The sequence below is a fragment of the Tupaia chinensis genome, unplaced genomic scaffold (genome assembly GCF_000334495.1).
Source record: "Tupaia chinensis unplaced genomic scaffold, TupChi_1.0 Scaffold000377_2, whole genome shotgun sequence".
NCBI lineage: Eukaryota > Metazoa > Chordata > Mammalia > Scandentia > Tupaiidae > Tupaia > Tupaia belangeri.
In genome coordinates this window covers 2940490-2952578 of record NW_006159876.1, presented here as the reverse complement: position 1 = coordinate 2952578, position 12089 = coordinate 2940490, and the positions used below count along the sequence as shown (strand labels likewise).

At 48.6% G+C, this 12089-nt stretch overlaps 1 protein-coding gene across 1 annotated transcript in view; it reads left to right on the top strand.

Moving 5' to 3' along the window:
• Nucleotides 1–12089, top strand: part of DIS3L (DIS3 like exosome 3'-5' exoribonuclease) — a gene marked incomplete at its 5' end in the record, with an annotated part of 45935 nt that overhangs the window by 26177 nt on the left and 7669 nt on the right. The window contains 5 exon segments of the mRNA XM_014589756.1: nt 1227–1396; nt 3594–3755; nt 6459–6706; nt 8310–8402; nt 11176–11709. Of these exon segments, the coding sequence (XP_014445242.1) occupies nt 1227–1396; nt 3594–3755; nt 6459–6706; nt 8310–8402; nt 11176–11709 (1207 nt within the window).

Below are 12089 nucleotides of genomic sequence, written 5' to 3'. Positions count from 1 at the left end.
CGGAAACATATGGCTGGATCGAGCCACTTCCCAGAGTGAGTTGCATCCTGGCAGGTCTCCGCTCAAAACCTTCCGTGGCAGTTTCCCGTTTCTCTTAGAATGAAACCTTGAGTCCTCACCTCGACCCATGAGGTGCCTGCAGCCTGGGCTGCTTTCTGTCATTCTCGTCACTCTTCCAGCCACAGTGACCACCGTGTTCTTGATGCCACTGGATCGGGCTTTCCCCAACACCCTCACCTCTGCTGTCCTCACTTCATACAAGTCTCTGCGCAAGGTCACTTGAGTTAAAATAGCTGTGACGGCTGGGCCGAGTGCAGTGGCGTTTACAACTAACCCATCACGGCCAGTTGCAGACTCCCTTGTTCCTTCTCTACTCCCACTGCTTCGCTTGACTAGCCTTAAAAAAGTAAGTAGCCGTCACCTCCAACCCTCTGTCACTCTTGTCCCTGCTTAAGGGTCTCTCGGCAGCTATCGCTACCTCGCTGTATTGATTCTCTTTTTGTGTGTGTCTGTTTCCTGCCCCTGCAGACACCTAAACTGACTTAATGTAAATACCGTGAAATCAGAGCCTTTGTCTTTTTCGGTACTGCTATTTTCTCTGCATAGGACAGGGTGTCCTACCTGGTAGGGATTCAGTAAATATTGGTGAGACAGACACGAAAGGAACAGCACATTTAACCATTGAAATTTTTTCCCCGTTGGCTTCTATCAGTGAAGATTAAAAATATATTGTATTTTGGGACCAGCAGTCGGTATAATGGCTATGTCGCTGGACTCCCACAAAGTCAACTGTGGTTTGAGTCCTGGACCCGGTGGCTTAAACTCACATTGGGCATGTGTGCGTGCGTGCCCAAGATCCCGAGAGGAGAATGGAGGAGAAGGGATTGCGGCGTGACCATTCCCCCTGGGGGCGTGATTTCTCGCTGTCTCTTTGTCTCTCTCTGTCTTTCTGGTGAGTGCACACGCCCTATAGCAAAAACCTCTCCAAAAAAAGAAAAGGGGCCTAATGACAATGTTATAAAAGCATAAGATGTTATAAAAATTATACATCTTTAAAATAAAATGCTAAGAAGACAGATATTTAAACATCTCCTGACGTGTGTAGCTGAGCTTGGGAGAAGTGGGAGGCTGCATTTAAGACCGCTCTCCTCTGCCCCGCTGTCCTGCCGAGCTGGTCAGAGTCCAGCCATCTAACCAGTAAATGGTTTTGTTCTGTTTTCTCAAAGGCAGAGTGGTGGGCATCCTTCAGAAGAACTGGCGGGATTACGTGGTGACATTTCCATCTAAAGAAGAGGTCCAGTCTCAGGGCAAGAATGCTCAGAAAATCCTAGTCACGCCTTGGGATTACCGAATTCCCAAAATTCGAATTAGCACTCAGCAAGCAGCAGCCCTGCAGGTAGCTCTCGTTGTCATTGTCACTGTACTGTCCTCCTCTGTCCCCGCCAGCTTTTGAGCAGTCTCAGGGAGCACTGTTACTTCCTTATAAGAGGGAATGAATTATTGATAGCATCTGGCATTCCAAGATACTGTTTTTAAAAAATTCTAAATATATAAGACCCATCTATTAAGTAGTCCATGGTTAATAAATGAGGGCTAGAGAGAAATTGTCCTAGAAAAGCGCTGTGTAGGACAACCAGAGAGAACATACATTACCCCGCTGTCCGACACAGAAACTTGGAATCGACACACCTTGCCAACACTAACAAGCTTCCCTCCAGCAAGCGGTACAGAAATACGATCGCTCCGGCCTGTAGGGATGATGTAGCGGTACTTCACGGAATTGATTATCCATAAAGGAATGCAGTACTGGAGAGAAGACATAAACCAGAAAGTTAGAAATTAACCTTTACTGTGGCAAAGAGTATAGGCACTGCCCAGTTTAAGCCACTCAGTGTTTTACAGTTTGTAGATGAGACAGTAAAGCTGGTTGTCCCTGGTCGTTGTACCTTTGCAAATATATATACACACACATATGTATATATACACACACACATATGTATATATACACACATATGTATATACACACATATGTATATATACACATATGTATATATACACACACACATATACGTGTGTGTATGTATGTGTGTATATGTGTACATATATGTATGTGTGTGTGTGTGTGTGTGTGTATATATATATATCTGGGACCAGCAGTTGGCGTAATGGCTATACCCACTAGGAGAGTAGCCACATCGCAGTCCCTTCTCTTCCCTTCTCCTTCTGGGATTTTGGGCATGCACACGTGCATGCCTGGCGTGATTTTCAAGCTACCAAGTCCAGAACTCAAACTGCAGTTGGTTATGTGGGAGTCCAACATCTTAACCACCATGCCACTGGCTGGCCCCTGTACCATTATCAGTTCTTGTAGAAAGTTATGTATTTTTCTATGTAAAAATGTGTCACGACTTTTCCAGTGACCCAGTGTTCATTGTTACTATTTTTGAAATTTGCTAAAGAGTACGTGTGTTTACCAGAAATAGAGACACAGAGAGGGAAAGCAAGCCTCCATGTCTGTGCCCCAAGCCAGGGGTGGCCGTCTGGAAGCCCAGCACCTTGCCCACCACACCACCTGCTGGTCCCGTACCTTTATATCTGAAAGCCCCAGTGAGGCTCGCGCAGGCCAGCTCTGACTCACACTTCCTGTTTCCATAGTTGGCTGGGGTTTAGGGGCACTGGAAGTTCAGTTTACGCCAGTACCTTCTTTCCCACCAAAACGTATCTTAAGACTTCAAAGAAATTAGAAGGTAAGGGAGCATCAGATGATGTCATGGCTACGTTGCTGGACTCCCATGTAGCCAGTCATGGCTCGAGTCCAGGACCTGGTGTCTTAAATTCACACCGGGCACGTGTGCGTGTGTGCCCAAGATCCCAAGAGGAGATTGGAGGAGAAGGAATTGCATTGTGGTCATCCCTCTGGGGGGTGGTTTCTTGCTTTCTATCTCTCTTTCTGGCGAGTGCACGCGCCTTATAGCAACAACCTCTCCAAAAAAAAGGAAAAGAAAAGAAATTAGAAGGTCACTCTCACACACACACACAAAATCATGATTTTTGTTTTAAAACTTCATGTGGACTTTGCATAACTGTGTTTTTCCCTTGGGCTGTGAGGGTGAACTAGAATGGACCCCAGTCGGCTTTCCGTAGCAGACTAACATTCCTAGCCCACTTATCTGAGGTACAGGGGTAACGCCCCCTTTCAGAGCATTGGGCGAAGTATTCATATACCATCTCACAGCTCGGTAAGATGGGAAGGCAGCTTGGTAAGATGGGAAGAACAAAAGCTGAAATAAACTAGCACGCCCCGTTGTCTGCAAACCAGCACGTGCGTGTCCTGTGCGTGTCCTGTGCATGTCCTGTGCGTGTCCTGTACGTGTCCTGTGCGTGTCCTGTGTGTGTCCTGTGCGTGTCCTGTGCGTGTCCTGTGCGTGTCCCGCGCGTGTCCTGTGCGTGTCCTGTGCATGTCCTGTGTGTGTGCCTGTGCGTGTCCTGTGCATGTCCTGTGTGTGTCCTGTGCGTGTCCTGTGCCTGCCTGTGTGCCTGCCCCTTGGGACTCCCAGCGCTCAGCTCATGTCTGACCTCCTCCCCACGTGCAGGACTTCAGGGTGGTTGTGCGCATCGATTCCTGGGAAGCGACGTCCGTGTATCCAAATGGACACTTCGTGCGCGTTTTAGGAAGAATCGGAGATCTGGAAGGGGAGATCGCCACCATCCTGGTGGAAAACAGCATCTCCGTCATCCCCTTCTCAGAAGCTCAGGTCAGATTTCCCAAAGGCCTTCGGTCTAGTGACAATCTCTTTTTACTTTCGTTATTGTTGCTCTTCACTAGGAAAGAAAAGCTTCAGACTGTCTAAATTCCACTGTCTAAAGCCACAGGTAGTGGAGGGAAACTGGCTCCTCTTTTTTTTTTCTGCATTTGGACCAGGCTGAAGGCAGCTTCACTCACAGATTCCTATGGTCATATGGCCTTCAGATTGTGGCTGCCCAGCTGCGCTTACAGATGGGGTGTCAGGGCCTTGTGGTCAGTGCACATCTATCCCCCGCACTGTGAGGGGAGCTAGTTACAGACACGCTGAGCTCCACTCCCGGCAGGACCACGGGAGGCTACAGTGAACAGGTTCCTCAGAACCGTGGCTCCTGACCCGTGGGTCCCCCAAATCAGGCTCTTTATCAATCAATTGTTGTAACCTTGCCAGAAAACAAAAATCCCAGGAATAGAAAACACCACCTGCTTCCCTTCTGTGATCTACAAAAGTCCTCCTAAGTCTTACTTACTGCCCTTGCGTAGCTATACTCATACTGTGTACATACTGCTTTCTGTTCTGTTTCTCGGACTTAAAATGAGTTTTCCTTACTGGCATAACCTATCTATTTTCAGTAGTTATGGCACATTACTCTGTATTGATGGACCCTACTTCGCTTAATCATTCCTCATTTGCTGGGAGTTTGGCTGTTTAATTTTTCAGTATTATAAAAAAAAAAAATGCTACTTTTGAACATCTTTATAAACATTGCCCTTTTTGTTTCTTTTTCCTTTTGATCATTCCCTTGGAATGTAATCCTTAAAGTGGGGTTACAGAGTCTAAGGACATAAAACATTTAAATAGCTTTGTTATGTATTGGCAGCTTGTTCGCCAGAAAAATTGGGCCAGTTTGCATTGCCATCAGGAGTATATGGTGTTCTTATTTCCATTATAGTTTTTGACAGAACAGGGGCTATAATCATAAAATATTTTAGGATATTTTACATTATTAAATTTTTATGTTTAATATTAACTTTTGGAAATTATTTGTTGACTTGTTTGGCAGCTCTTAGTGCAAATGTTGGACTAAAATAAAGTATGAGTTAGGCTTCATGGGCCTGGAATTTTCTTTTTCCTTTTAGCCTACTTAACTGCAAATTGATTGTTTAAACAGGGAGTAATAGGGAGAAAATGTCCTGTATTTGTCCTGTTTAAATTATCTTCAAGGAGTAAGCTTTTTCTTAAGAGAGATTTTTCCTATAGGATGTGTACACTTGCCAGAGACACAGAGAGAGACAGAGAGAGAGAAAGTGAGAAATCACCTCCCCCGGGTAGGTGGCCCCACTGCAGTCCCTTCTCCTCCATCCTCCTCTCAGGATTTTTGGGCACTCGCATACATGTACCCAGCGTGAGTTTCAAGCTGTCGGATCCAGGACCCAAACCACAGTCAACTAGTCCAGCGCCTTAACCACCATGCCACTTGGCCCCTAGGAGGAAGCTTTTGATATTTGGAAGCTGCTCATGCTTTTCCCTCAGGGTTTGACTCAATTATTCTTAAACAGATTGTTTTAAGATGAGGTACAAGAACAGGAAAAACGGGGTACATGTTGTACTCACACACCACCCACTGACTCTTGCTGTAGCCCCATAACTAGAGGCTGGTGGGAGTTGTGGGGTGTTTCGTGTCAGACCGTAAAGGTCCTGGGAGTAGGAGACTGTATCCTTCCTGTTGCTTCTGACTTTCCAGAGCCTAGAACAGTACCGGACACACTGGGACATCTAATAACTTATTATTATTTTGTAGAGGTAGGATTTTTGCTATAGGGCACATGTAGTTGCTGGAGAGACACAGAGAGGAAGTGAAAAGTCATGCCCCAAGGGGATGGCTATGCCTCAGCCCCTTCTCCAGTCTCCTCTTGGGATTCAGAACCTACATGCACATGCACCTGGCATGAATTTCAAGTTGCCAGACCTGGGACTGGAACCGCAGACACCATGTGGGAGTCCAGTGCCTTAACCACTGTGCCACCTGCTAGCCCCCGTAATAAATTATTGATCGAAAGAAGCAGACATAGGTTGATGCTGAGCATAACAGAATGAGTGAGTTTCTGTGCGTCCACACTGAAAACGCTGAAGAATGGATTTGTATAGAAAGCTGTGGTGCTGGGCCAGGCAGTGGGTATGGTGTTAAGGTGGCCGGATCTTATATGATCAACTGCGTTTCTAGACCTGGTAGCTTGAAAAACACGCTGGGTGCGCATGTGTAGTGTCCAAAGTGCCGAGAGGAGAGTAGCGGAGAAGGGATTGCATCGGGGCCATGCCCCTGTTGGGGGGGAGGGGATTTCTCACTTTCTCTTTGCCTCTCTCCAGCAAGTGCATGTGCCCTATAGCAAAAGTTTAAAAATAAAATTGTGGTAAGACCAGCAGATGGTGTACCAGTTACATTGCTGGACTCCCACGTAGCTGACTGTGGTTCGAGTCCCAGATCCAGCTGCCTAAAACTCAATGGACATGCGTGTGTGCCCAAGATCCCGAGAGGAGAATGGAGGAGAAGGGATTGCGGCGTGGCCATCCCCCCTGGGGGTGATTTCTCGCTTTCTGTCTTTCTGTTTTTGCTGTCTCTCCAGTGAGTGTACGTGCTTTACAGCAAAAACCTCTCTTTAAATAAACAAACAAATAAATTTTAAAAAGCAGAACTGTGATCAACCTCTCCTGCAGATGGGTGAGATGCCAGTAAACACGCCAGAAAGCCCCTGGAAGGTGAGTCCTGAAGAGGAGCATGAACGTAAGGACTTGAGGAGAAGCCACCTTGTATTCAGCATTGATCCCAAAGGCTGTGAAGATGTGGATGACACTCTGTCAGTCAGAACCTTAGGGAATGGTGACCTGGAACTTGGGGTCCACATCGCCGACGTCACACACTTTGTGCCACCAAATTCTTGTATCGACATCGAAGCCAGAACAAGGTAACCTGTGTCGCCAGCCCCCTGCTCGTTTCAGAGGTTCAGGCGACTTTCGTGTCTGTGTCATCCTGGAGATTCTTTCCAGAAAAACTAGTTGAAGCCCACTCCCCTTTTCCTTTAGAAAAATACTACTGGATCAACTTACCTTTTTTGTCCTTTTTCTTTCTTTTTTTTTTTCTTAAGAGAGGAAGAAGGGGAGAGAGAAAGATAGGTACTCTTGGCGAGGTCTCACCACATCACCCACCTCCTGCCCAGGTCAGCCTCCCATGCAGCCTCCGACACAGTGCACCTGACCGCACCACTGTGACTAGGCCCACCTGTGGCAGAGACAGAGAGAGAAAGCGAGAAAGCGCCCCATAGGGCTTCTCCGTATCTCCCACCTTTTAAGATTTTGGACACACACACACGTGCTTGGCATGTTTCTCAAGCTGCCAGGTCTGGGACTTGAACTACTCCTTTGGCCCTGTGGGATCCAGCTGCATCAAGTCATGGGCTGACCCACATTTTTCCTCCTCCTTCTTTTTTTTTTTCCTAATTTGCCAGAGGTTATATGTGGGGTGGAGGGATGGTGAGAAAGCGCTTGCCATGGGGGATGGATTTGCCACAGCCCCTTCTCCTCCATTACTCTCTCCTTTTGAGATTTTGGGCACACACACACATGTGCCCAGTGCATATTTCAAACTACTGGGTCCCAGACTAACTGCACAGTTTGCCATGTGGGAGCTAGTGGCCTTAACCACCACACCACACCACCAACTGGACTCAGTCCTGGACTCAGGTTTGTTTTTTTTTTTTCTGCAGGGCATGTACAGTCTCAGAGAGAGGGAGAGAAAAAACCACCCCCCAAAGGGACTTTCACCCGCAATGCCTTCTCCATTCCCCTTTCAGGATTTCGGGCACACACACACGTGCCCAGTATGCTTCTCAAGCTGCCAGGTCTGGGATGCAAACCACGAAGCTGGCCATGTGGGACCCAGCGCTTAACCTGCACGCCACCTGCTGGTCCCAGCCTGCCTATTTTTTTTTCTTTTTTTGGAGAGGTTTTTACTATAGGGTGCGTGCGCTCGCCAGACAGACAGAGAAAGAGAGAAATCACCCCCAAGGGGGGATGGCCACGCCGCAATCCCTTCTCCTCCATTCTCCTCTCAGGATCTTGGGCACGCACACACACGTGCCCAGTGTGAGTTTAAGCCGCCAGGTCCAGGACTCAAACCGTGGTCGACCCCATGGGAGTCCAGCGACATAGCCATTACGCTAACTGCTGGTCCCTGGCCTGCCTATTTTTAAACATGACCTTCTCACACATCGTTTTCTACTACACTGAAATGGGTTAAGTTTTCACGTAATACTCTATTTTACGTAAACACTGGGTCATTACACTCCAGTTTTTCTTACGCAGCTAAGATTCATGTTACTTTTTCTGTCTCACCTCAGTGGAGGGCGTTAAGCCTAAAGCAGCCTCACGTAGGAAAGTGGGAATGCGGGGATAGTTTATTACACTGTCTGCTGCACTTTATGGAATGGCAGCAGCCTGGGGGTGCCCACAGTCAGCAGCTCTGCCTCCCGCTGCTGAAGGTCGTGTCTCCTGCGCGTGTGTCATTCACAGGGCCACCACATACTACTTAGCAGACCGTCGCTTTGACATGCTGCCCTCCGTGCTCAGCGCTGACCTGTGCTCCCTCCTGGGAGGTGTGGACAGGTGAGTTGGCCGTCTTTATCTTCAGAATAAAGTGGCCCTTCTGTGACACCAGAGCCTCCTGCTCCAGCCTCTCTCTCCTTCCCCGTGGCCACCCCTGCTGTCCTGTCTCCAGGCAGCTGTGTCGCTGGCCTTCCCTCCCGCCCCCTGCCTCTTCTCTTCTTGTCGCTCTGTGCGGCTGCCTCTCCCGTGGTTGCTGGATGTCCAGAGTCAGCTGAAGTCTGAGACTGGCCAGGTCGCTGTGTGGCCGGGTTCCCTGGGTGGAGCTGTTTACTTGAGGGGCATGAAATTTTTTGTTCATTTATTTGGTGTAGTTAGAGTTCATTTCTCTTTGAAGAGGCACTGAAATCACACAGTCCAAAATTCACAGGCTCAAAGCCATATATAAATATTTTTAATTTGCCAGGGTGCACGCATACTCAGCAGTGACAGAGAGGGAGGGGAAGAAAGCGCCCCCCAGTGGGGCGTGGTCGCCGCAATCTCTTGTTTGCCGTCTCTCCATCCTCTCGGGGTGTGGGCACACACACTCCTGCCCTTCCTGTGTTTCAGGCCGTTGTGGCCAGGATCTGAACTGAAGTCGGCCATCTGGGATCTGGCTCCCTTAACTGCGAGGCCAGGGAATCAGCTCCCAAAATATATGTAATGAGGGGCCAGCGGGTGGCTCGGTGGGTTAAGGCACTGGACTCCTACAAGGCTGACCGCGGTTAGAGCCCCAGACCTGGCTACTTGAAAATGACCCTGGCCTCCTGTGCACATGTGCCCAGAGTCTTGAGAGGAGAATGGAGGAGACGGGATTGCAGCGTGGCCATCCCCCCAGGGGTGATTTCTCACTTTGTCTTGTTTGTCTCTCCAGTGAGAACATGTGCCTTATAGCAAAAATCTCAGAAAATCCTTTCATGTGTATATATGTGTGTGTAACGAGAGGCTCCTTCCTGTCACTTTCTCTCACTGGTTTCTTACCGATAACGGTTTCTTATACACACAGATACAGGCACGTATCATTCTTATACGAGTGGCATTATGGGGCCAGCCGAGGGCATGCTGTTAAAGTGGCTGGATCCCACACAGCCCTCTGCACAGTCGAGTCCCAGACCCAATGGCTTGAAATAGTACGTGAGGTGCGTATGCATCCACGCCTATAATAATCCCAAGAGAATGCAAAAGAAGGGATTGCAGCATGGCTATCCCCCCAGAGGGTGATTTCTTACTTTCCCTGTCTCTCTCTCTCTAGAGAGGGCACACACCTATTGCAAACTTTAAAAAGAAACAAAACAAGGACCAGAAGATGGCGTAATGGTTGTGCTGTGGACTTTCACATGGTTGACTGCAGTTCGAATCCCAGACCCAGTAGCTTGAAACTCACGCCAGGCAAGTATGCGTGCGCGCCTAAGATCCCGAGAGGAGAATGGAGGAGAAGGGATTGCGGCGTGGCCATCCTCCCTTGGGGGTGATTTCTCGCTTTCTGTCTCTCTCTCTCTGTCTTTCTAGTGAGTGCATGTACCCTATAGCAAGAACCTCTTCAAAAAAAAAAAGAGAAGAAACAAAACAAATGGTGGCATTACATGTATTTTTCTAGCACCTTTAAAAAAAAATTAACAATGTGGCTTGGAGATCATTCCATATTAATAACAGTTGCTTACTTATGCAGAGTGAGTACTTTCCTATCCCTGCTGTTACAGACAAAGCTGCACTGAACTACTTTGGCTGTAAGTCATTTCACGTTTTTTAAAATACAAATATCCAAAGGAGATATTTCTGGAAGTGGGATTTCTATGTTGAGGGAATGTGCATTTGAATTTAGATCAATATAATCAAATCGCCCTCCACAGAGGTTAGACCAATTATATTCCCGCCATTGGTGTATGATAGTGCCTGTTTTCCCAAAGCCTTGCCAATACGATGTGTTGTGTTTTTTATCTTTGCCAAACTTGAGAGATGAAATATAGCATCTTAGTGTATTTTTTTTTAAGAGGTTTTTGCTATAGGGTGTGTGTACTCATGTGCTCGCCAGAGCGAAAGAGAGCGAGAAATCACCCTCCCCCCGTGGGGTGGCCACGCTGCAATCCCTTCTCTCCATTCTCCTCCCCGGGTCTTGGGCACATACGCACAAGCACCCAGCGTGAGTTTTTGCACCTCTAGGTCCAGGACGCGAACTGCACTTGGCCATGTGGGAATCCGGTGATGCAACCACTCCGCCGTCTGCTGGCCCCTAACTCTGTCCTCTTCATTTAAGGTGGTGACTTAGCGATAGAGTGGTTGGGATGAGAAACTAGAAACTGGGCCAGCACCCTGCGCAGTGTCATTCCTTTCAAGTTACACTAAGGTCACGCTGCTGTGGGACGGCGTCCCTGATATCCAGGCACTTGGTGTTTGGACAAAGAACTGAATGAAACACGCCCGCAGTGAAGAGAAAGTGCAAGTGCACTCCTGACAAGTAGGGACGGGCCTGAGCAGGGAGTGGCTCAGAGCCCGGCAGTGGCATTCTGCGAGGTTTATCATTTCTGATCTAGGCCATGGGGGCTGATCATTGGCTGGGCCCGCTGACCCATCTCAATGGCTCTGTCAAATGTGGCTTCATCAGCAAGACACCCCCACTGGAAACCTCCTGCCCGCGTTACCTTGGGCAGGGAATTTCCTGTCCTGGTCGGGTCTTCTACCCATCTACCCACAGGGGCAGGTGCTCCAGTCCCTTGCCCGCCTCCATTTGCTGGCCTTCTCCTACCTCAGAGCTCTGCGCTGACAGCCCAGTGGTGACGTCAATGTTACGGTCTTGCAGGTACGCTGTGAGCGTGATGTGGGAGCTCGATAGAACCTCCTATCAAATTAAGAAAGTGTGGTATGGCAGAACCATTATTCGATCTGCATACAAACTGTTCTACGAAGCGGCCCAGCAGCTACTGGATGGAAACTTCAGCGCCGCGACCGACATTCCAGAACTCCGAGACTTGGATGAGAAGAGCAGACAAGCCAAGCTGGAGGAGTTAGCATGGGCGATTGGGAAGCTGACCGACATAGCTCGCCACGTCCGAGCTAAGCGAGACCAGTGTGGTGCCCTGGAGCTAGAAGGGGTGGAAGTCCGTGTCCAGCTTGACGAAAGAAAGAACATCCACGACCTCATCCCCAAGCAGCCCCTGGAAGTCCACGAGACGGTAGCTGAATGCATGATCCTGGCCAACCACTGGGTAGCCAAGAAGATCTGGGAGAGCTTCCCTCATCAGGCCTTGTTGCGCCAACACCCTCCTCCGCACCAGGAGTTCTTTTCTGAACTCCGAGAATGTGCTAAAGCAAAGGGCTTCTTTATAGATACACGGTATTCCTCTTGGGAGGGCAGAGGCACGGAGGGGAGTGCTGTACTTATGGAGCTTACGGTAGTTCTTAGAAGGTGGTGGCAGATCTTTGACCAGAAATGGAAGGCTTCTTGGCTCTCTTCATTTACTCTAATGTTAGGTGCAGAGAGTTAAAACAAGTTGAAGGTCTCTACCATGGCCTAGTGGCTAAGGGAGTTGGATCCCACATGGCCAGCCACATGGTTCACATCCCGGCCCCAGCAGCTTGAAAAATATGCTGGGTATATGTGCATGTATGCCCCAAATCCTGACAGGAAAGAAAAATGGCGGCAAAAAGACTGCAGCATCAACATGCCCCACTGGGAGGGAGGGGATCACTCTGACAAGGGCACTTGTTCGATGG